Source organism: Oncorhynchus tshawytscha, linkage group LG31 (assembly GCF_018296145.1).
Source record: "Oncorhynchus tshawytscha isolate Ot180627B linkage group LG31, Otsh_v2.0, whole genome shotgun sequence".
NCBI classification, from domain to species: domain Eukaryota; kingdom Metazoa; phylum Chordata; class Actinopteri; order Salmoniformes; family Salmonidae; genus Oncorhynchus; species Oncorhynchus tshawytscha.
In genome coordinates, this window is record NC_056459.1 from 24,081,804 (window position 1) to 24,106,857 (window position 25,054).

A 25,054-nucleotide genomic window follows, 5' to 3' on the forward strand; every position below is an offset into this window, starting at 1 on the left:
CTGAGTTTATATATTCAGTAGAGCATAGATCAGATAGCTCAGTTTACTCCCAGACATCAACTCACTCTCAGTTTATATACAAAGATCATCTGACAGTCTATACACAAAGATCATCTGACTGTCTATACAGAAACATCATCTGACATATGTTTATTATGTTAGCACAGCTGAAAACTGTTGTTCTGATTAAAGAAGCAATAAAACTGGCCTTCTTCAGACTAGTTGAAGAATATCTGGAGCATCAGCATTTGTGGGTTCGATTACAGGCTCAAAATGGCCAGAAACAAAGGATTTTCTTCTGAAACTCGTCAGTTGTTGTTCTGAGAAATGAAGTCTACTCCATGCGAGAAATTGCCAAGAAACTGAAGCTCTTGTACAACACTGTGTACTACTCCCTTCCCAGAACAGAGCAAACTGACTCTAACCAGAAAAGAAAGAGGAGTGGGAGGCCCCGGTGCACAACTGAGCAAGAGGACAAGTACATTAGAGTGTCTAGTTTGAGAAACAGATGCCTCACAAGTCCTCAACTGTCAGCTTCATTAAATAGTACCCGCAAAACACCAGTCTCAACATCAACAGTGAAGAGGCAACTCCGGGATGCTGGCCTTCTAGGCAGAGTTCCTCTGTCCAGTGTCTGTTTTCTATTCCCCATCTTAATCTTTTATTTTTATTGGCCAGTCTGAGATATGGCTTTTTCTTTGCAACTCTGCCTAGAAGGCCACCATCCCGGAGTCGCCTCTTCACTGTTGATGTTGAGACTGGTGTTTTGTGGGACTCAGCAGTTCCACATCACTATAACATCCCTTACAGTTGTCCGGGGCAGTTCTAGCAGGACAGAAATTTGACAAACTGAGTTGTTGGAAAGGTGGCATCCTATGACAGTGTCACGCCATTCTACTGCCAATGTTTGTCTATGGAGATGGCATGGCTGTGTGCTTGATCTTATACACCTGTCAGCAACAGGTGTTGCTGAATCCACTAATTTGAAGGGGTGTTCACATACTCTTGCATATATTGTGTATATTCCATGTAGCAGACCACAGAACGAGTTGCATTCATTTCATTGGAGTGAATGTTGTAATCAGCCCTGCCCTAAGAAATGAGGGCGTGGAGGCGGTAACCACAGCGATGACGTTCCAAACCAAAACAGTGGCCCCGCCTCACATACGGAATCAATCAGGCCGGTTGGTGGGGGTCACAGAGGGTGGGGGGGGCGAGAGAGAGACGGAGACGTGGAGCTCTGCACGCACAGACCAGGTCCCAGTAGAGCCTAATGACTGTGGCTGGGGGGGCACCACAGCCCAGCCATGGCCACGCCACGGTGGGAACAGCCAAGGGAACTCAGGCCCACACCCCCGATAAGGCCCCGATAGCATCACACTCACATACCCAGAACCCAGAACCCCAGAGCCATGCGGTGGACTGACCTACTCAGCATCAAGAGAGATAGAGAGAGAGAACCAAGCCTACAGTGCTCAGAAAATACCAGACAGGGAGAGACATTGGTACAGTTCAACAACTGGGATCTGAGGTAGAGAGGGAGTGAGAGAAATTATGTGGAGGGGGGCTGTTGAGCTAATTGATAACTCTTGATTAAACACATGTTAACTGTCATTCTTTTTTTTCTTTTTTTTCTTTATTTAACTCGGCAAGTTAGTTAAGAACAAATTCTTATTTTCAATGACGGCCTAGGAACAGTGGGTTAACTGCCTTGGACAGGGGCAGAACAACAGATTTTTTACCTTGCAACCTTTTGGTTACTAGTCCAACGCTCTAACCACTAGGCTACCTGCCGCCTCGTCATATCACGTCAAATCCTGACATATTGTGTATGTTTTTCCTTTACTCTATGCTATTTGTGATTTGTGAAACAACTGTTAGTTTGGTCCTGGCCGTTTACACTCTAATGGTTTAGGGTAGAATTTGGGCAGGGTTAGCTGATCCTAGATCTGTAACTCAGGGGAAACTCCTAGCCAAACCAGAGCCAGGGAGGATGTGTCACAGACAGGCCCAGTGAGAGACCCGCCACTGCTGCTGAGAATTCTGGGTAAACTTCCCATGTGTCTGTTGGGACGCATCCAGCAGGGCCAATCAAATGTAGACAAGGAGGAGGAGGTGGGGGTGGGGAGTGGAAAAAAGAAAACAAACAAAACTACCACACACACACATTCTCTGTGTGTGTGTGTGTCTGTGTACGCATGTATGCTGTGTGTGTGCGTGCATGAACGTGTGTGTGTGTGCGTGCGTGCGTGCATGAACGTGTGTGTGTGTGCGTGTGTGCATGCGTGCATGTGTGTCAGCGTATGTATGTCTACCAACCTTTAGTGACTTCCAGGACTCTACTGCTCCCAGCCAGTGTGGTGTAGATCTTCCTAATGACATCCATGTTGTTCAGGAGAGAGTTGAAGCCATTAAAGTAGGAAAAACTGACCTGGTGAGATGTATTGCCCCCAGCCGCCTGGGAGAGTTAGAAGAGGTAGAGAGAAGGGGGGAAGGAGGCAGAGGGAGAGAGAGGGAGAGAGAGGGAGAGAGAGAGAGAGAGAGAGAGAGAGGTAGAGAGAAGGGGGGAAGGAGGCAGAGGGAGAGAGAGGGAGAGAAAAAGAGAGAGGGAGAGAAAGAGGGAGAAAAAGAGAGAGAGAAAGGGAGGGAGTGAGAGAGAAAGGGGGAGAGAAAACACAACCCATGTTTATGTTTAACTATTTGCGCATCGTTACAACACTGAATATATACATAATATGACGTTTAAAATGTCTTTTGGAACTTCTGTGAGTGTAATGTTTACTGTTCTTTTTTATTGTTTATTTCACTTTTGTTTATTATCTACTGCACTTGCTTTGGCAATGTTAACTTGTGTCCCATGCCAATAAAGCCCTTGAATTGAATTGAATTGAATTGAGAGAGCGTGAGAGAGATGGAGAGACAGAGAGAGAGAGAGGGAGAGACAGAGAGAGAGAGAGAGAGAGAGAGAGAGAGAGAGAAAGAGGGAGAGAGAGAGAGAGAGGGAGAGAGAGCGAGAGAGTGAGAGAGGGAGAGAGAGAGAGAGAGTGAACAAAACAGAGTGAACACAAGCTATACACAGTACACAGAATGACATGCAAATATATGATATTCTTACACACAACCACACACACTGACATTCCCTTTCACACACAACATGACACAACAGCAGAATTCTAATTAGTACTGTGAAGGAAAAACACAATGGACCAGCTAATAGACCAGTTGGTTACCATCACACACTACAGGGAGACCTACTGTAAATATAATAACTCCTATGTAAAGGATTTTGTTTGCGGTGTTGGGAAAAGAGATCGTCGTCAACACACACAGAGAGAGTCAGGCACGCATGCACACACACACAAACACACACACCATACACACACAAACTGTCTTTCCAGAGAGGAGAGGAGAGCTGTAGTCATCAGGCTCTGTTTAATGAAGTGCTTCTCTAATGAGGATGGAAGGCTGGAGTAAAGCAGAGAAAATAGAACGAGGTAACGCTTAAAACAGAGACTCAAAACGTTCCAGTAGGCTAGTACCCACTGCACACATTCCTTCCAGCCCACAACACAACTCTTTCATCATTACACACAGCGTCTTGATTTAAGTCTGTTTAAAAGTACTTAAAAGCACTTGATGGCGTCAATGTGTTGGTGTCCCGTTAGATACGAGTATTTACATTTTCTCTGATGGAATGATTCATTAAAGTAACGTTGATTAAATATTGCAGATATTCATCTTGTACTATTTTGAATAGCGGGAGTGTGGAGAAAATCGTGGAAAACCATCCTTTTCACTAGATGGCGGTGTTTGCTTTACAGACACAGCAGTGAGCCCACCACAGCTTGCAGTGAGGGAGAGAAGCCATCTGCAGAAGAAGGGAGGAGGTTGCTTGGGTTGAAGCTTCTCTCCTCCACTCCTCTCCTGACAGAATGGCACATTTATCCACGTCCAAAAATCCACCAGCCTCACACTGTTCACTGAAACATCATATTACTGTGCCCTAGCCATGACATCCACACCCTAGCCATGACATTTACACCCTAGCCATGACATCTACACACTAGCCCTGATATTTACACCCTAGCCATGACATTTACACCCCAGCCCTGATATTTACACCCAAGCCATGATATTTACACCCACGCCATGACATTTACACCCACGACATGACATTTACACACAAGCCATGACATTTACACCCCAGCCATGACATCTACACCCTAGCCATGACATCAACACCATAGCCATGACATTTACACCTAGCCATGACATCTACACCCTAGCCATGACATTTACACCCTAGCCATGTCATCTACACCCTAGCCGTGACATCAACACCCTAGCCATGACATCTACACACTAGCCCTGATATTTACACCCTAGCCATGACATTTACACCCTAGCCATGACATTTACACCCTAGCCATGACATCTACACCTAGCCATGACATTTACACCCTAGCCATGACATCTACACCCTAGCCATGACACCTACACCTAGCCAAGACATCTACACCCTAGCCATGAAATTTACACCCTAGCCATGACATCTACACCCTAGACATGACATTTACACCCTAGCCATGACACCTACACCCTAGCCAAGACATCAACACCCTAGCCATGACATTTACACCCTAGCCATGACATCTACACCCTAGACATGACATTTACACCCTAGCCATGACACCTACACCCTAGCCATGACATCAACACCCTATCCATGACATCAACACCCTATCCATGACATTTACACCCTAGCCATGACATCTACACCCTAGCCATGACATCAACACCCTAGCCATGACATTTACACCCTAGGCATGACATCTACACCCTAGCCATGACATCTACACCCTAGCCATGACATCAACACTCCAATTTGCTTACCGCCCAAATAGGTCCACAGACGATGCAATCTCAACCACACTGCACACTGCCCTAACCCATCTGGACAAGAGGAATACCTATGTGAGAATGCTGTTCATCGACTACAGCTCGGCATTCAACACCATAGTACCCTCCAAGCTCGTCATCAAGCTCGAGACCCTGGGTCTCGACCCCGCCCTGTGCAACTGGGTTCTGGACTTCCTGACGGGCCGCCCCCAGGTGGTGAGGGTAGGCAACAACATCTCCTCCCCGCTGATCCTCAACACTGGGGCCCCACAAGGGTGCGTTCTGAGCCCTCTCCTGTACTCCCTGTTCACCCACGACTGCGTGGCCATGCACGCCTCCAACTCAATCATCAAGTTTGCAGACGACACAACAGTGGTAGGCTTGATTACCAACAACGACGAGACGGCCTACAGGGAGGAGGTGAGGGCCCTCGGAGTGTGGTGTCAGGAAAATAACCTCACACTCAACGTCAACAAAACTAAGGAGATGATTGTGGACTTCAGGAAACAGCAGAGGGAACACCCCCATCCACATCGATGGAACAGTAGTGGAGAGGGTAGCAAGTTTTAAGTTCCTCGGCATACACATCACAGACAAACTGAATTGGTCCACTCACACAGACAGCATCGTGAGGAAGGCGCAGCAGCGCCTCTTCAACCTCAGGAGGCTGAAGAAATTTGGCTTGTCACCAAAAGCACTCACAAACTTCTACAGATGCACAATCGAGAGCATCCTGGCGGGCTGTATCACCAGCAACTGCACCGCCCTCAACCGTAAGGCTCTCCAGAGGGTAGTGAGGTCTGCACAACGCATCACCGGGGCAAACTACCTGCCCTCCAGGACACCTACACCACCCGATGCTCACAGGAAGGCCATAAAGATCATCAAGGACATCAACCACCCGAGCCACTGCCTGTTCACCCCGATGTCATCCAGAAGGCGAGGTCAGTACAGGTGCATCAAAGCTGGGACCGAGAGACTGAAAAACAGCTTCTATCTCAAGGCCATCAGACTGTTAAACAGCCACCACTGACATTGAGTGGCTACTGCCAACACACTGTCAATGACACTGACTCTACTCCAGCCACTTTAATAATGGGAATTGATGGGAAATGATGTAAATATATCACTAGCCACTTTAAACAATGCTACCTTATATAATGTTACTTACCCTACATTATTCATCTCATATGCATACGTAGATACTGTACTCTATATCATCGACTGCATCCTTATGTAATACAACTATGCCACTTGGTTTACATACTCATCTCATATGTATATACTGTACTCGATATCATCTACTGTATCTTGCCTATGCTGCTCTGTACCATCACTCATTCATATATCCTTATGTACATATTCTTTATCCCCTTACACTGTGTATAAGACAGTCGTTTTTTTGGAATTGTTAGTTAGATTACTTGTTCGTTATTACTGCATTGTCGGAAGTAGAAGCACAAGCATTTCGCTACACTCGCATTAACATCTGCTAACCATGTGTATGTGACAAATAAAATTTGATTTGATTTGAACACCCTAGCCGTGACATCAACCTCCTAGCCATGACATCTACACACTAGCCCTGATATTTACACCCTAGCCATGACATTTACACCCCAACCCTGATATTTACATCCAAGCCATGATATTTACACCCAAGCCATGACATTTACACCCACGTCATGACATTTACACACAAGCCATGACATTTACACCCCAGCCATGATATTTACACCCAAGCCATGACATTTACACCCTAGCTGTGATATTTACACCCTGGCCATGACATTTATACCCTATCCATGACATCTACACACTAGCCATGACATCTACACCCTGGCCATGACATTTATACCCTAGCCATTACATCTACACCCTAGCCATGACATCTACACCCTAGCCATGACATCTACACCCTATCCATGACATCTACACCCTAGCCATGACATCTACACCCTATCCATGACATCTACACCCTAGCCATGACATCTACACCCTAGCCATGATATCAACACCCAAGCCATGACATTTACACCCTAGCCATGATATTTACACCCAAGCCATGACATTTACACCCTAGCTGTGATATTTACACCATGGCCATGACATTTACACCCTAGCCGTGATATTTACACCCTAACCATGACATTTACACTCTAGCCATGACATCTACACCCTAGCCATGACATCTACACCCTAGCCATGACGTTTACACCCTACCCATGACATCTACACCCTATCCGTGACAACAACACCCTAGCCATGACATCTACACCCTAGCCATGACATCTACACCCTAGCCATGACATCTACACCCTATCCGTGACAACAACACCCTAGCCATGACATCTACACCCTAGCCATGACATCTACACCCTATCCGTGACAACAACACCCTAGCCATGACATTTACACCCTAGCCATGACATTTACACCCTAGCCATGGCATTTACACCTAGCCATGACATTTACACCCTGGCCATGACATTTATACCCTATCCATGACATCTACACACTAGCCATGACATCTACACCCTGGCCATGACATTTATACCCTAGCCATGACATCTACACCCTATCCGTGACAACAACACCCTAGCCATGACATTTACACCCTAGCCATGACATTTACACCCTAGCCATGGCATTTACACCCTAGCCATGACATTTACACCCTAGCCATGACATTTCATGGCTTTAGAAGCTTCTGATAAGCTAATTGACATCATTTGAGTCAATTGGAGGTGTACCTGTGGATCTATTTCAAGGCCTATCTTCAAACTCAGTGCCTCTTTACAATAGTACGCAGGTATAAACACCATGGGACCACGCAGCCGGAGCCGCGTTCTGTCTCCTAGAGATTAACGTACGAAAAGTGCAAATCAATCCCAGAACAATAGCAAAGGACCTTGTGAAGATGCTGGAGGAAACAGGTACAAAAGTATCTATATCCACAGTCAAACGAGTCCTATATCGACATAACCTGAAAGGCCACTCAGCAAGGAAGAAGCCACTTGCAACTGCACATGGGGACATGGGGACAAAGATGGTACTTTTTGGAGAAATGTCCTCTGGTCTGATGAAACAAAAATAGAACTGTTTGGCCATAATGATCATCATTATGTTTGGAGGAAAAAGGGGAGGCTTGCAAGCCGAAGAACACCATCCCAACCGTGAAGCATGGGGGTGGCAGCATCATGTTGTGGGGGTGCTTTGCTGCAGGAGGGACTGGTGCACTTCACAAAATAAATGGCATAATGCGGAAGGAAAATGATGTGGATATATTGAAGCAACATCTCAAGACATCAGTCAGGAAGTTAAAGCCTGGTCGCAAATGGGTCTTCCAAATGGACAATGACCCCAAGCATACTGCCAAAGTTGTCGCAAAATGGCTTAAGGACAACAAACTCAAGGTATTGGAGTGGCCATCGCAAAGCCCTGACCTTAATCCTATAGAAAATTTGTTGGCAGAACTGAAAAGGTGTGTGCGAGCAAGGAGGCATACAAACCTGACTCAGTTACACCAGCTCTGTTAGGAGGAATGGGCCAGAATTCCCGAAACATTTCACCCAAGTTAAACAATTTAAAGGCAATGCTACCAAATACTAATTGATTGTATGTAAACTTCTGACCCACTGGGAATGTGATGAAAGGAATAAAAGCTGAAATAAATCAATCTCTCTACTATTATTCTGACATTTCACATTCTTAAAATAAAGTGGTGATCCTAACTGACCTAAGACAGGGCATTTTTACTAGGATTAAATGTCAGGAATCAAACAAGCTAAGCGTCAGTATAGAGACAAAGTAGAGTCGCAATTCAACGGCTCAGACACAAGAGGTATGTGGCAGGGTCTACAGTCAATCACGGATTACAAAAAGAAAACCAGCCCCGTCAAGAACCAGGATGTCTTGCTCCCAGGCAGACTAAATACATTTTTTGCCCGGTTTGAGGACAATACAGTGCCACTGACACGGCCTGCAACCAAAACATGCGGACTCTCCTTCACTGCAGCCGACGTGAGTAAAACATTTAAACGTGTTAACCCTCGCAAGGCTGCAGGCCCAGACGGCATCCCCAGCCGCGTCCTCAGAGCATGCGCAGGCTGGCTTGTTTACGGACATATTCAATCAATCCTTATCCCAGTCTGCTGTTCCCACATGCTTCAAGAGGGCTACCATTGTCCCTGTTCCCAAGAAAGCTAAGGTAACTGAGCTAAACGACTACCGCCCTGTAGCACTCACTTCCGTCATCATGAAGTGCTTTGAGAGACTAGTCAAGGACCATATCACCTCCACCCTACCTGACACCCTAGACCCACTCCAATTTGCTCTCAACCACACTGCACACTGCCCTAACCCATCTGGACAAGAGGAATACCTATGTGAGAATGCTGTTCATCGACTACAGCTCGGCATTCAACACCATAGTACCCTCCAAACTTGTCATCAAGCTCGAGACCCTGGGTCTCGACCCTGGGTCTCGACCCTGTGCAACTGGGTACTGGACTTCCTGACGGGCCCCCCCCAGGTGGTGAGGGTAGGTAACAACATCTCCACCCCGCTGATCCTCAACACTGGGGCCCCACAAGGGTGCGTTCTCCCCACAAGGGTGCCCTCTCCTGTACTCCCTGTTCACGCACGACTGCGTGGCCATGCACGCCTCCAACTCAATCATCAAGTTTGCGGACGACACTACAGTGGTAGGCTTGATTACCAACAACGACGAGACGGCCTACAGGGAGGAGGTGAGGGCCCTCGGAGTGTGGTGTCAGGAAAATAACCTCACACTCAACGTCAACAAAACTAAGGAGATGATTGTGGACTTCAGGAAACAGCAGAGGGAGCACCACATCGATGGGACAGTAGTGGAGAGGGTAGTAAGTTTTAAGTTCCTCGGCATACACATCACAGACAAACTGAATTGGTCCACCCACACAGACAGCGTTGTGAAGAAGGCGCAGCAGCGCCTCTTCAACCTCAGGAGGCTGAAGAAATTTGGCTTGCCACTGCCTGTTCACCCCGCTATCATCCAGAAGGCGAGTTCAGTATAGGTGCATCAAAGCAGGGACCGAGAGACCGAAAAACAGCTTCTATCTCAAGGCCATCAGACTGTTAAACAGCCACCACTAACATTGAGTGGCTGCTGCCAACACACTGACTCAACTCCAGCCACTTTAATAATGGGAATTGATGGAAATTGATGTAAAATATATCACTAGCCACTTTAAACAATGCTACTTAATATAATGTTTACATACCCTACATTACTCATCTCATATGTATATGTATATACTGTACTCTATATCATCTACTGCATCTTTATGTAATACATGTATCACTAGCCTCTTTAAACTATGCCACTTTCTTTATATACCCTACATTACTCATCTCATATGTATATACTGTACTCGATACCATCTACTGCATCTTGCCTATGCCGTTCTGTACCATCACTCATTCATATATCTTTATGTACATATTCTTTATCCCTTTACACTTGTAAATGTAGTAGTTTTGGAATTGTTAGGTTAGATTACTCGTTGGTTATTACTGCATTGTTGGAACTAGAAGCACAAGCATTAAGCTACACTCGCATTAAGATCTGCTAACCATGTGTATGTGACAAATACATTTGATTTGATTTGATTTTGATTTGAATTGTGAAAAACTGAGTTTAAATGTATTTGGCTAAGGTGTATGTAAACTTCCGACTTCAACTGTATGTGTGAGATTAGAAGGAGAGAGCGTGTAGAGTGTGTGTAGAGTCTGTAGAATGTGTTGTGTGTGTGTATAAATGTTGTAGTGTGTGTAGAGTGTGCGAAGAGTGTGTAGTGTCTGTAGAGTGTGTAGTGTGTGTATAGTGTGTGTAGTGTGTGTAGAGTGTGTAGAGTGTGTGTAGCGTGTGTAGAGTGTGTAGTGTGTGTAGAGTGTGTAGAGTGTGTAGTGTGTGTAGAGTGTGTAGAGTGTGTAGAGTGTGTAGAGTGTGTGTAGCGTGTGTAGAGTGTGTAGTGTGTGTAGAGTGTGTAGTGTGTGTAGTGTGTGTAGAGTGTGTAGAGTGTGTAGAGTGTGTGTGTAGAGTGTGTAGAGTGTGTAGAGTGTGTAGAGTGTGTAGTGTGTGTAGAGTGTGTAGAGTGTGTAGAGTGTGTAGAGTGTGTAGTGTGTAGAGTGCAGTGGGTGTGTAGGGTGTGTAGTGTGTGTGTGTGTAGAGTGTGTAGTGTGTGTAGTGTGTAGTGTGTGTAGAGTGTGTAGAGTGTGTGTAGAGTGTGTGTAGTGTGTGTAGAGTGTGTGTAGAGTTTATAGAGTGTGTGTAGAGTGTGTAGAGTGTGTGTAGAGTGTGTAGTGTGTGTAGTGGATGTAGAGTGTAGAGTGTGTAGTGTGTGTGTAGAGTTTGTAGTGTGTGTGTAGTTTGTGTGTAGAGGGTGTAATGTGTGTGTAGAGTGTAGTGTGTGTAGAGTGTGTAGTGTGGGTAGTGGGTGTAGAGTGTAGAGTGTGTATAGAGTGTGTAGAGTGGGTGTAGTGTGTCTAGAGTGTGCGTAGGGTATGTAGAGTGTGTAGTGTGTAGTGTGTGTAGTGTATAGTGTGTAGAGTGTAGTGTGTGTAGAGTGTAGTGTGTGTAGAGTGTGTAGTGTATGTACAGTGTGTAGTGTATGTAGAGTGTGTATGTAGAGTGTAGAGTGTGTAGAGTGTATGTAGAGTGTGTAGAGTGTGCGTAGTGTGTGTGTAGAGTTTATAGAGTATGTAGTGTGTGTAGAGTTTATAGAGTATGTAGAGTATGTAGAGTGTGTGTAGGGTGTGTGTAGAGTGTGTAGAGTGTGTGTAGAGTGTAGAGTGTGTAGAGTGTGTGTAGTGTATATAGTGTGTAGTGTGTGTATAGAGTGTGTAGAGTGTGTAGAGTGTAGTGTGTGTAGAGTATGTACAGTGTAGTGTGTGTAGAGTGTAGTGTGTGTAGAGTGTAGTGTGTGTAGTGTGTAGTGTGTAGAGTGTAGTGTGTAGAGTGTGTGTAGTGTATGTATAGTGTGTGTAGAGTGTGTAGAGTGTGTAGTGTATGTAGAGTGTGTGTAGTATGTAGTGTGTGTAGAGTGTGTAGAGTGTGTGTAGAGTGTGTAAGTGTGTATAGTTTGTGTGTAGAGTGGGTGTAGTGTGTGTATAGAGTGTGTTTAGAGTGTGTGTAGTATGTGTAGTGTGTGTAGAGTGTGTGTAGAGTATGTAGTGTGTATAGAGTGTGTAGTGGGTGTAGAGTGTGTAGAGTGTAGAGTGTGTAGTGTGTAGAGTGTGTAGAGTGTAGTGTGTGTAGTGTGTGTAGAGTTTATAGAGTATGTAGTGTGTGTAGAGTTTATAGAGTATGTAGAGTGTGTAGAGTGTGTGTAGGGTGTGTGTAGAGTGTGTAGAGTGTGTGTAGAGTGTGTGTAGAGTGTGTGTGTAGAGTTTGTAGTGTGTGTATAGTTTGTGTGTAGAGTTTGTAGTGTGTGTAGAGTGTGTGTAGAGTGTGTAGAGTGGGTGTAATGTGTGTAAGAGTGTGTGTAGTGTACATAGTGTGTAGTGTGTGTATAGTGTGTGTAGAGTATGTACAGTGTAGTGTGTGTAGAGTGTAGAGTGTGTGTAGTGTGTGTAGAGTGTGTAGTGTATGTAGAGTGTGTGTAGTGTGTAGAGTGTGTAGAGTGTGTACAGTGTAGTGTGTGTAGAGTGTAGAGTGTGTGTAGTGTGTGTAGAGTGTGTAGTGTATGTAGAGTGTGTGTAGTATGTAGAGTGTGTAGAGTGTGTGTAGTGTGTAGAGTGTGTAGTGTATGTAAGTGTGTATAGTTTGTGTGTAGAGTGGGTGTAGTGTGTGTATAGAGTGTGTTTAGAGTGTGTAGAGTATGTAGTGTGTATAGAGTATGTAGTGGGTGTAGAGTGTAGTGTGTGGAGTATGTAGTGTGTGTATAGTGTAGTGTGTTTTTTTATTTTATTTTTATTTTTACCTTTATTTAACCAGGCAAGTCAGTTAAAAACAAATTCTTATTTTCAATGACAGCCTAGGAACAGGGGCAGAACGACAGATTTGTACCTTGTCAGCTCGGGGGTTTGAACTTGCAACCTTCCAGTTACTAGTCCAACTCTCTAACCACTAGGCTACCCTGCCGCCCCATATGTATGAACAGTGTGTAGTGTGTGTAGAGTGTGTAGTGTGTGTAGAGTGTGTAGAGTGTGTGTAGTGTATGTAGTGTGTAGAGTGTGTGTAGTGTATGTAGAGTGTGTAGTGTATGTAGAGTGTGTAGTGGGTGTAGAGTGTGTAGAGTGTGTGTAGTGTATGTAGAGTGTGTAGTGTGTGTAGAGTGTGTAGTGTATGTAGAGTGTGTAGTGTGTGTAGAGTGTGTAGAGTGTGTAGAGTGTGTAGAGTGTGTAGAGTGTGTGTAGAGTGTGTAGAGTGTGTAGAGTGTGTGTAGAGTGTGTGTAGTGTATGTATAGTGTGTAGTGTGTGTAGAGTGTAGTGTATGTAGAATGTGTAGTGGGTGTAGAGTGTAGAGTGGGTGTAGAGTGTGTAGTGTGTGTAGAGTGTGTGTAGAGTGTGTGTAGTGTATGTAGAGTGTGTAGTGTGTGTGTAGTGTATGTAGAGTGTGTAGTGTGTGTAGAGTGTGTAGAGTGTGTAGAGTGTGTGTAGTGTATGTAGAGTGTGTAGTGTGTGTAGAGTGTGTGTAGTGTATGTAGAGTGTGTAGTGTGTGTAGTGTGTGTAGAGTGTGTAGTGTGTGTAGAGTGTGTGAAGAGTGTGTGTGTAGTGTATGTAGAGTGTGTAGTGTGTGTAGAGTGTGTAGAGTGTGTGTAGTGTATGTATAGTGTGTAGAGTGTAGTGTATGTAGAATGTGTAGTGGGTGTAGAGTGTAGAGTGGGTGTAGTGTGTGTAGAGTGTAGAGTGTGTGTAGAGTGTGTGTAGTGTATGTAGAGTGTGTAGTGTATGTATAGTGTGTAGAGTGTAGTGTATGTAGAATGTGTAGTGGGTGTAGAGTGTAGAGTGGGTGTAGTGTGTGTAGAGTGTAGAGTGTGTGTAGAGTGTGTGTAGTGTATGTAGAGTGTGTAGTGTGTGTAGTGTGTAGTGTGTGTAGTGTGTAGAGTGTGTAGTGTGTGTAGTGTGTAGAGTATGTCGTGTGTGTAGTGTGTGTAGAGTGTGTTTAGAGTGTGTGTAGAGTCTATAGATTGTGTAGTGTGTGTAGAGTGTGTGTAGTGGGTATAGTGTGCGTGTAGTGTGTGTAGTGTGTATAGTGTGTGTAGAGTGTGTGTAGAGTGTATAGAGTATGTAGTGTGTGTAGAGTCTATAGATTGTGTGTAGAGTGTGTGTAGTGGGTGTAGTGTGTAGAGTATGTAGTGTGTGTGTAGAGTGTACAGTGTGTGTTTAGAGTGTGTAGTGTGTGTAGAGTGTGTGTAGAGTGTAGAGTGTGTAGTGTGTGTGTAGAGTGTGTAGTGTGTGTGTGTAGAATGTGTAGTGTGTGTGTAGAGTGTGTGTAGTGTGTAGAGTGTGTGTAGAGTTTATAGAGTATGTAGTGTGCGTAGAGTTTATAGAGTATGTCGTGTGTGTAGTGTGTAGTGTGTGTAGAGTTTGTGTAGAGTCTATAGATTGTGTAGTGTGTGTAGTGTGTAGAGTGTGTGTAGAGTTGCTAGAGTATGTAGTGTGTGTAGAGTTTATAGAGTGTGTAGTGTGTAGAGTGTGTGTAGAGTTGATAGAGTATGTAGTGTGTGTAGTGTGTAGAGTTGATAGAGTATGTAGTGTGTGTAGAGTTCATAGAGTATGTAGTGTGTGTAGTGTGTAGAGTGTGTGTAGTGTGTGTAGAGTTCATAGAGTATGTAGTGTGTGTAGTATGTAGAGTGTGTGTAGAGTGTGTGTAGAGTTGATAGAGTATGTAGTGTGTGTAGAGCATGTGTGTAGTGTGTAGAGTGTGTGTAGAGTTTATAGAGTATGTAGTGTGTGTAGTGTGTAGAGTTTATGTAGTGTGTGTTGAGTTTATAGAGTATGTAGTGTGTGTAGTGTGGAGTGTGTGTGTAGTGTGTAGATTGTGTGTAGTTTATAGAGTATGTAGTGTGTGTAGAGTTTATAGAGTGTGTCGTGTGTAGAGTGTGTGTAGTGTGTGTAGAGTTCATAGAGTATGTAGTGTGTGTAGTATGTAGAGTGTGTGTAGAGTTGATAGAGTATGTAGTGTGTGTAGAGTGTCTGTAGAGCATGTGTGTAGTGTGTAGAATGTGTGTAGAGTTTATAGAGTGTGTGTAGTGTGTAGAGTTTATGTAGAGTGTGTGTAGAGTTTATAGAGTATGTAGTGTGTGTAGTGTGGAGTGTGTGTAGTGTGTAGATTGTGTGTAGAGTTTATAGAGTATGTAGTGTGTGTAGAGTGTATAGAGTGTGTAGGTTTGGTTCCACATACAGCCTTGTGTTTAATGAGTCTGTAATGGAAGTGAGTGTGTGTTTACTAACATGGACCCAGAGATGGCTGGTAAACATTGTGGGGAAAATGACAGAGTTCACTAGGTGTTTATAAAACAGGCTAGGCATGGAGGAAGACACACACAACCAGTGACATGTGAGACATACAGTACCAGTCATAAGTTTGGACACACCTTGTCATTCAAAGGTTTTTCTTTATTTTACTATTTTCTACATTGTAGAATAATAGTGAAAACATCAAAACTATGAAATAACACATATGGAATCATGTAGTAACCAAAAAAGTGTTAAACAAATCCAAATATGTTTCATGTTTTAGATTCTTCAAAATAGCCACCCATCAATAGCCTTGATGACAGCTTTGCACACTCTTGGCATTCTCTCAAACAGCTTCACAAGGTAGTCATGAATGCATTTCAATTAACAGGAGTGCCTTGTTAAAAGTTCCTTTGTGGATTTTCTTTCCTTCTTAATGCTTTGAGCCAATCAGTTGTGTTGTGACAAGGTAGGGGTGGTATACAGAAGATAACCCTATTTGGTAAAAGACATGTACATATTATGGCAAGAACAGTTCAAATAAGCAAAGAGAAAGACAGTCCATCATTACTTTAAGACATGAAGATCAGTCAATACGGAACATGTCAAGAACTTCGAAAGTTTCAAGTCCAGTCGCAAAAACGATCAAGCGCTATGATGAAACTGGCTTTAATGAGGACCGCCACAGGAAAGGAAGACCCAGAGTTACCTTTGCTGCAGAGGATAAGTTCATTAGAGTTACCAGCCTCAGATTGCAGCCCAAATAAATGCTTCACAGAGTTCAAGTAACAGACATCTACACTACATTAACTGTTCAGAGGAGACTGTGTGAATACGGCCTTCATGGTCGAATTGCTGCAAAAAAAACACTACTAAAGGACACCAATAATAAGAAGAGACTTGGTTGGGTCAAGAAACAAGAACAATGGACATTAGACCTCATGAGTCCAAATTTGAGATTTTTGGTTCCATAAGCCGTGTCTTTGTGAGTAGGTGAACGGATGATCTCAGCATGTGTGGTTCCCACCGTGAAACACGGAGGAGGAGGTGTGATGCTGTGGGGGTGCTTTGCTGGTTACACTGTCTGTGATTTATTTAGAATTCAAGGCACACTTAACCAGCATGGCTACCACACCATTCTGCAGTGATACACCATCCTATCTGGTTTGCGCTTAGTGGGACTAACATTTGTTTTTTAACAGGACAATGACCCAACACACCTCCAGACAGTGTAATGGCTATTTGACCAAGAAGGAGAGTGATGGAGTGCTGCATCAGATGACCAGGCCTCCACAATCAACCGACCTCAACCCAATTTGGGATGAGTTGGACCGCAGAGTGAAGGAAAATCAGCCAAAAAGTGCTCAGCAAATGTGGGAAGTCTTTACAAGACTGTTGGAAAAGCACTCCTCGTGAAGCTTGTTGAGAGAATGCCAAGAGTGTGCAAAGCTGTCATCAAGGCAAAGGGTGGCTACTTTGAAGAATCTAAAACATATTTGGATTTGTTTAACACTATTTTGGTTACTACATGATTCCATATGTGTTATTTCATAGTTTTGATGCCTTCACTATTATTCTACAATGTAGAAAATAGTACAAATAAAGAAAAACCCTTGAATGAGTAGGTGTGTCCAAACTTTTGACTGGTACTGTACATACTTAATTACTCACACAAACATACCATTCATACATGTAAAAAATTTCCTCACATAGAGTTAGAAAAAATGAGGACACCAAAACAGGTATGTGTGAGTGTGTGTGTGTGTGTTTGTATGGGTGTGAGAGAGAGATATTTAACTGCCTGGTTTGCTGTCACAGAGAGTTTTGAGGTTCCATACGACGTGTCTTTGTGTCACGTTAGGAGAAGGATAGAGGGAGAGAGGGAGGAGAAGCAGAGAACCAGGAAGCCAGACCCACCGCCACCAGGCTCTCCTCCACAAAGGGTGTGAGCATGTGGGGCCGGATGGTGACCATGATGTCCCTGAAGTCCAGGGCGGAGATGGAGCCGCTGTGGGCCTTGTCCCTCTGAACAAAGGCCTGCCGCGCATGCTCCAGCTGCATCTCCTGGGGAGGAGACAGAGGAACACACACACACAGATTAACAACACACAGAGACAGATACATACACACACATAGCACACATACATGTACATAGACAGATACACACACAAATAGAGACAGATACACACACATGCGGGCACAAACACTATGTCCAGGGCCTGACCCACATAGTAGAGGTCACACAGAGGATTTGACTCATCCGTCCTCATGACTCATAGATAGCCTTTAAATCACACAGATACCCTTTAAATCATATAGATACCCATTAAATCCCACAGATACGCTTTAAATCACACAGATACCCTTTAAATCACATAGAGACCCTTTAAATCACACAGATACCCTTTAAATCATATAGATACCCATTAAATCCCACAGATACCCTTTAAATCACATAGATGCCCATTAAATCACATTGATACCCATGAAATCACACAGATACCCTTTAAATCACATAGATGCCCATTAAATCACATAGATACCCATTAAATCACACAGATACCCTTTAAATCACACAGACGCCCTTTAAACCACACAGAGACAGGCATAGATACCCTTTAAACCACACAGAGACAGGCATAGATACCCTTTAAATCACACAGAGACAGGCATAGATACCCTTTAAATCACACAGAGACAGGCATAGATACCCTTTAAATCACACAGAGACAGGCATAGATACCCTTTAAATCACACAGAGACAGGCATAGATACCCTTTAAATCACACAGATACCCTTTAAATCACACAGACACCCTTTAAATCACACAGAGACAGGCATAGATACCCTTTAAATCACACAGATACCCTTTAAATCACACAGACGCCCTTTAAATCACACAGAGACAGTCATAGATACCCTTTAAATCACACAGAGACAGTCATAGATACCCTTTAAACCACACAGAGACAGTCATAGATACCCTTTAAATCACACAGACAGTCATAGATACCCTTTAAATCACACAGAGACAGGCATAGATACCCTTTATATCACACAGAGACAGGCATAGATACCCTTTAAATCACAGAGACAGGCATAGATACCCTTTAAATCACACAGAGACAGGCATAGATACCCTTTAAATCACACAGAGACAGGCATAGATACCCTTTAAATCACACAGAGACAGGCATAGATACCCTTTAAATCACACAGAGACAGGCATAGATACCCTTTATATCACACAGCGACAGTCATGTTATAGGGCCCAATGTGTGAAATATGTGTGCTCACACCATTCTCAGAAATGGCAGCACACATTATAATATTGCACCCGCGTTGGCCTGGTGTGCCAATTGTGGCCCGGTGTCCAATGAGATTGTGGTCACGTCTCCTGCCTTTGGCCAGATTGAGCCCAGCCTCGTCCACAAAAACAAGAATGTGGGTAATTTCATGTCCTTCCAGCTCCATTATTTTCTATATAGTAACACAGAAACAGAAGATAATGTTTCTTTTACATAGCCTATTCTAGAATCTGACAGTTTAGTGAAGTAGAAATGTTTTCTGTTCTTATGGGTATCTACAACTTCAGGAAGTATATACTGTATACTGTATCACTGAAGTACAGTAAAACTCCATGTACAATACACCATGTGCACACCAATGGTTTACCTGGACATACTGGTACCGCAGCTCCTACCTGGACATACTGGTACCACAACTCCTACCTGGACATACTGGTACCACAACTCCTACCTGGACATACTGGTACCACAACTCCTACCTGGACATACTGGTACCACAACTCCTACCTGGACATACTGGTACCACAACTCCTACCTGGACATACTGGTACCGCAGCTCCTACCTGGACATACTGGTACCACAACTCCTACCTAGACATACTGGTACCGCAGCTGGACATACTGGTACCGCAGCTTCTTCATTCTGTCACTATTCCTCTCAAATGGCACCTTGTACAGTTGTTTCATAGTCATTTGATTTTTTCAAAACTCTGTCTATAGTGGAAATGCTGACTGACAGAACTGATGTTTGTGAAGATATTGTTGTCATTTATGATTGCACTTTGGATCTCTCTTAGGCTGATGGAATTGTTGACTATGACCATGTTGACATTAGGCTGTACTCTCCGACCAGCCTCTTCCATTGTGGACCACAATTGCGGCTGATTTCATCAGGGACTCTTACTCTATGCCTTCTACCTCTTCCTCTTTTATGTCTTCCCCTAACACCACCACCACGCATTCTTACACATCTTCTTATTTCTCTTCCACGAGCATGTAGCTACTGTTCAGAGTTGTGATGTTCCTCCATGTTCACAAATGGTAGTGATTGTGCTGTGTGCAAGCTCCATATATATGCTTCCAAACTTGATTGGTTGATTTGTAAGATTGTGATTCCTATTTCATTACTATGTCACCTGGCAGGTAATTTGCCTATTTAGCAGACCTTACAAACATTTCATGTCATTGATATTTATTGAATATACATGTATGTCTGACTGATTTTGATCATTGAATGGATAATTTTGCATGTGATGGTTCACAGTGAAATCATGTTTAGAAGTTGTGGAAGAGTATGACAATTTCACTGAGAATCAACTCATCAGTTTTGATCAGCCATGTGCATGTAGTTATTGTGCAAATTGTAGACAATTGTACTTAATCTTTTGCACGCGTGCCAAAACACATAATTTGCTTAAATTAATAAGAAATTCAAATCTGGTGTTAACAAGATACTAATTGTTCAGAGATTATTGTTTTTATTGTGTTTTTTTTATGTGTTTTTATTGTTTTGAAAAAATATATTCTCATTTGAGAAATGAGCCAAAGCTATTGAGAAAAACTCTAAATCACACAGGCAGAGATAGCATTTAAGTCACACAGAGACAGGCAGAGATAGCCTTTAAATCACACAGACAGGCAGAGATAGCCTTTAAATCACACAGAGACAGGCAGAGATAGCCTTTAAATCACACAGAGAGACACAAATAGCCTTTAAATCACAAAGAGACACACATACACTACATGACCAAAAGTATGTGGACACATGCTCGCCGAACATCTCATTCCAAAGTCATGGGCATTAATATGGAGTTGGTCCCCACTTTGCTGTTATACCAGCCTCCACTCTTCTGAAGACTTTCCACTAGATGTTGGAACATTGCTGCGGGGACTTGCTTCCACTCAGTCACAAGAACATTTGTGAGGTCAGGCACTGATGTTGGGCGATTAGGCCTGGCTCGCAATCAGCGTTCCAATTCGTTCGATGGGGTTGAAGTCAGGGCTCTGTGCAGGCCAATCAAGTTCTTCCACACTGATCTCGACAAACAACTTCTTTATGGAACTCGCTTTATGCACGGGGGCATTGTCATGCTGAAACAGGAAAGGGCCTTCCCCAAACTGTTGCCACAAAGTTGGAAGCACAGAATTGTCTACAATAAGATTAGAGGTCGACTGATTAATCGGAATGGCCGATTAATTAGGGCCGATTTCAAGTTTTCATAACAATCGGAAATCGGTATTTTTGGGCACCGATTTGCCGATTAAAAAAATAATCATAATAATATTTTTTATTTATTTATATACCTTTATTTAACTAGGCAAGTCAGTTAAGAACACATTCTTATTTTCAATGATGGCCTAGGAACGGTGGGTTAACTGCCTCGTTCAGGGGCAGAACGACAGATTTTCACCTTGTCAGCTCTTGCAACCTTACAATTAACTAGTCCAACGCAATAACAACCTGCCTCTCTCTCGTTGCACTCCACAAGGAGACTGCCTGATACGCGAATGCAGTAAGCCAAGGTAAGTTACTAGCTAGCATTAAACTTATCTTACAAAAAACAATCAATCATAATCACTAGTTAACTACACATGGTTGATGATATTACTAGATATTATCTAGCGTGTCCTGTGTTGCATATAATCTGACTGAGTATACAAGTATCTAAGTATCTGACTGAGCGGTGGTAGGCAGAAGCAGGCGCGTAAATATTCATTCAAACAGCACTTTCGTGCGTTTTGCCAGCAGCTCTTCCTTGTGCGTCAAGCATTGCGCTGTTTATGACTTCAAGCCTATCAACTCCCGAGATGAGGCTGGTGTGACCGAAGTGAAATGGCTAGCTAGTTAGCGCGCACTAATAGCGTTTCAAACGTCACTCGCTCTGAGCCTTCTAGTAGTTGTTCCCCTTGCTCTGCATGGGTAACGCTGCTTCGATGGTGGCTGTTGTCGTTGTGTTGCTGGTTCGAGCCCAGGGAGGAGCGAGGAGAGGGACGGAAGCTATACTGTTACACTGGCAATACTAAAGTGCCTATAAGAACATCTAATAGTCAAAGGTTAATGAAATACAAATGGTATAGAGGGAAATATTCCTATAATTCCTATAATAACTACAACCTAAAAAGGAACCACCAGCTTTCATTATGTTCTGAGCAAGGAACTGAAACATTAGCTTTCTTACATAGCACATATTGCACTTTTACTTTCTTCTCCAACACTTTGTTTTTGCATTTTTTTTAAACCAAATTGAACATGTTTCATTATTTACTTGAGGCTAAATTGATTTTATTGGTTTATTTTATTAAGTTAAAATACGTGTTAATTCAGTATTGTTGTAATTGTCAGTATTACAAATAAATAAATAAAAATGGCCCGATTAATCGGTATCAGCTTTTTTGGTCCTCCAATAATCGGTATCAGCGTTCAAAAATCATAATTGGTCGACCTCTAGTTAAGATTTCCCTTCAATGGAACGAAGGGGCCTAACCAGAACCATGAAAAACAGCCACAGAACATTATTCCTCTTCCACCAAACTTTACAGTTGGCACTATGCACTGGGGCAGGAAGCTTTCTCCTGGCATCCACCAAACCCATATTTGTCTGTCAGCCTGCCAGATGGTGAAGCGTGATTCATCACTCCAGAGAACACGTTTCCACTGCTCCAGAGTCCAATGCCGGCGAGCTTTACACCACTCCAGCCAAAGCTTGGCATTGTGCATGGTGATATTAGGCTTGTGTGCGGCTGCTCGGCCATGAAAATCAATGTTATGAAGCTCCTGACGAGCAGCCATTGTGCTGACGTTGCTTCCAGAGGTAGTTTAAAACTTGGTAGGGAGTGCTGCAACCAAGGACAGATGGCTTCAGCAGCCCTGTTCTGTGAGCTTGTGTGGTCTACCACTTCGAGACTGAACCTTTCTTGCTCCGAGACTTTTCCACTTTACTATAACAGCACTTACAGTTGACCGGGGCAGCTCTAGCAGGGCAAACTGGCTTGTTGGAAAGGTGCCATCTTATGACAGTGCCATGTTGAAAGTATAGATCGACCGATTAAACGGAATGGCCGATTAATTAGGGCCGATTTCAAGTTTTCATAACAGTCGGAAATCGGTATTTTTGGGCACCGATTCTCCTCTCTCCCCTGTCCTGTCCTTTCTCCTTTCCTTTCCTCTCCTCTCCTCTCCTCTCCTCTCTCCTTTCCTTTCCTCTCTTCTCTTCTCTCCTCTCTCCCTTCCTTTCCTCTCCTCTCTCCTTTCCTCTCTTCTCTTCTCTCCTCTCTCCTTCCTTCTCCTCTCCTCTCTCCTTTCCTTTCCTCTCTCCTCTCCTCTCTCCTTCCCTCTCTCCTTTCCTCTCTTCTCTTCTCCTCTTCCTCTCCTCTCCTCTCCTCTCTCCTTTCCTTTCCTCTCCTCTCTCCTTTCCTCTCTCCTCTCCTCTCTCTCCCCTCTCTCTCCTCTCTCCTTTCCTCTCCTCACTCTGCTGCTGTGGGGTGACTCTTGTGTTTCTCTCACCAGCCCAAATCCCCCATTAAGGCACTCCAGGGGATACACACACACAAACTGACTGGCTAATCACCTAAGTGGTCACTATTTCACAACACACACACATACACACACGGCACGGCAGCTTCCTCCTCTGTGGTCCACAGAGACAACAGACAGGCTCATGGGAAGACTCCTGTGGGGCTTTGAAATTAAAAGCCATTATCACTACCTGTGACCACACGTCTGGTGAGACACACTGTAAACAAACCTCAAACACAATACCGCTTCGTCATGGCTCATACTACAAATACCCAAATTCAAACAACTGTAAAACTACAATACACATATGCTACTTACTGACTTTATTTGAGTCAATTAGAGATATTATTGAATAATACATTCATATGGATTTTGGGACTTCCTCTCTACCATTCTTTATCATAAGAATAGCCTGCAACACAATATTCAAAAAGTACTGCACATCAAAATCTGTTAGCATGTATTCCTGCGTCTAAGTGTTTGTGACTGACATTTAGAGGCTGATAACATAACAGGCCTCCGGCTACACTCACCAACCCCAGAGAACACTTTCAGGAGATTGACACCTACAAAAAGCTTAATAGAAAGGGGGAGAATTGCTATTGACATTTCTCCCAAAAGAGGTGTGATCCGCAAAACAGGTTTCTGTGAGAGCAGGGTGTCAATAACACTTTCTGCATATGAGCTCGTCAGCTACCTACCGCCATTTAACGATCAATTAGGAAAATCATCATTAGGGGTGGTTATACTAAATGTACTGAGGAGGTCCAAAATGGAAGCCATCCAAAGGAACATATTGCAAATAAACATAAATAACTTGTGAAAGAGACATTTTCATAATCAGAATTTTTTTCCGTTTTTTTTTTTAACATTCTGTTGAATAGGTTCAAATTGGGGGATGGGGAGGACTACCACAGAGAAAACATCACATGAAAAGAGAGCTGGAGCAGTATAGTCAAAAGAAGAGAAGGGTGGGAAAATTATCCCTGCGCTACAGAGACTGGAGCAAGACAACACTAAGCAGAGTTAGGAGCTGCCTGCCACAACCACATGGAACAACAGAACAATTGCGGCCCAGAATGTAGCAGTTTACGGGTTTAGCCACTTTTAGGCTGTTAAAACGTAACTTATTACAACTGTGAGTGTTTTAGAGACATGGTTTTCATTTCAAGAGGAGAGATGAACGACCAATACCCAGACTACCACGGCATTTACATTCACTTCAATTGTCTCTGGATTGGATGGAATAAAAAACATTTGACGAGCCACCTCTGTTTTGGGTTTCAATACGAGAGGCGTTGGCGTCTTTCCCGCTGTTTAAGGTCTTTAAACAATGGAATACCTGCAGGAGAAATACTGTACAGATTCCCTCGAACTGTTCCCTCTGGTTCCGATCAACACAAACCAGGTTAAAGTCATTACTGACCCTTAAAGCTACAGACTGGGATTCAGGTTTTTTGCAGCAACGTATGTGAATATCAAGCGTTGAAATTACCATTGAAAACACAACCCAAATCGTGGACTGTAGCTTTAAAAAGCTCAGACATAACATAACAAAGCCACTTTAATGCCCTCCATCCATGTTCAGTGTGCCAGCCAGCACATCTGACATAGCTATTGGCTACCATGTGCCACCTCTACGCATGGCATACATCACCAAACCACGCTATGTACACAACAATGTGAAGTCACTCAGCCCTTGGTTGGCATCCACGACACAAGAGGGTAAAAAGAATGTCTGCATCCCAAATCACACTCTATGCCCTAAATAGACGCACATTAAGTAATTCTGGAGAATCTCTGGCTTCCATAGTGACAGTAATTGGCGAGAGAGCCCTTATGAGAAATTTGCAGCGCGAACGTTTTCCGGGATAATCCCATCT

General features: G+C 43.6%; 1 protein-coding gene across 1 annotated transcript in view; it reads right to left on the reverse strand.

The window, feature by feature from the left end:
* LOC112229480 (calcium-binding mitochondrial carrier protein Aralar2-like) overlaps nt 1–25,054 on the reverse strand; it is a 92,241-nt gene that overhangs the window by 49,675 nt on the left and 17,512 nt on the right. Inside the window, exons 6-7 of the mRNA XM_042310158.1 lie at nt 17,265–17,411; nt 2,320–2,458 (exon numbers count right to left, since the gene is read on the reverse strand). Of these exons, the coding sequence (XP_042166092.1) occupies nt 2,320–2,458; nt 17,265–17,411 (286 nt within the window). The remainder of the gene's footprint in view (nt 1–2,319; nt 2,459–17,264; nt 17,412–25,054) is intronic.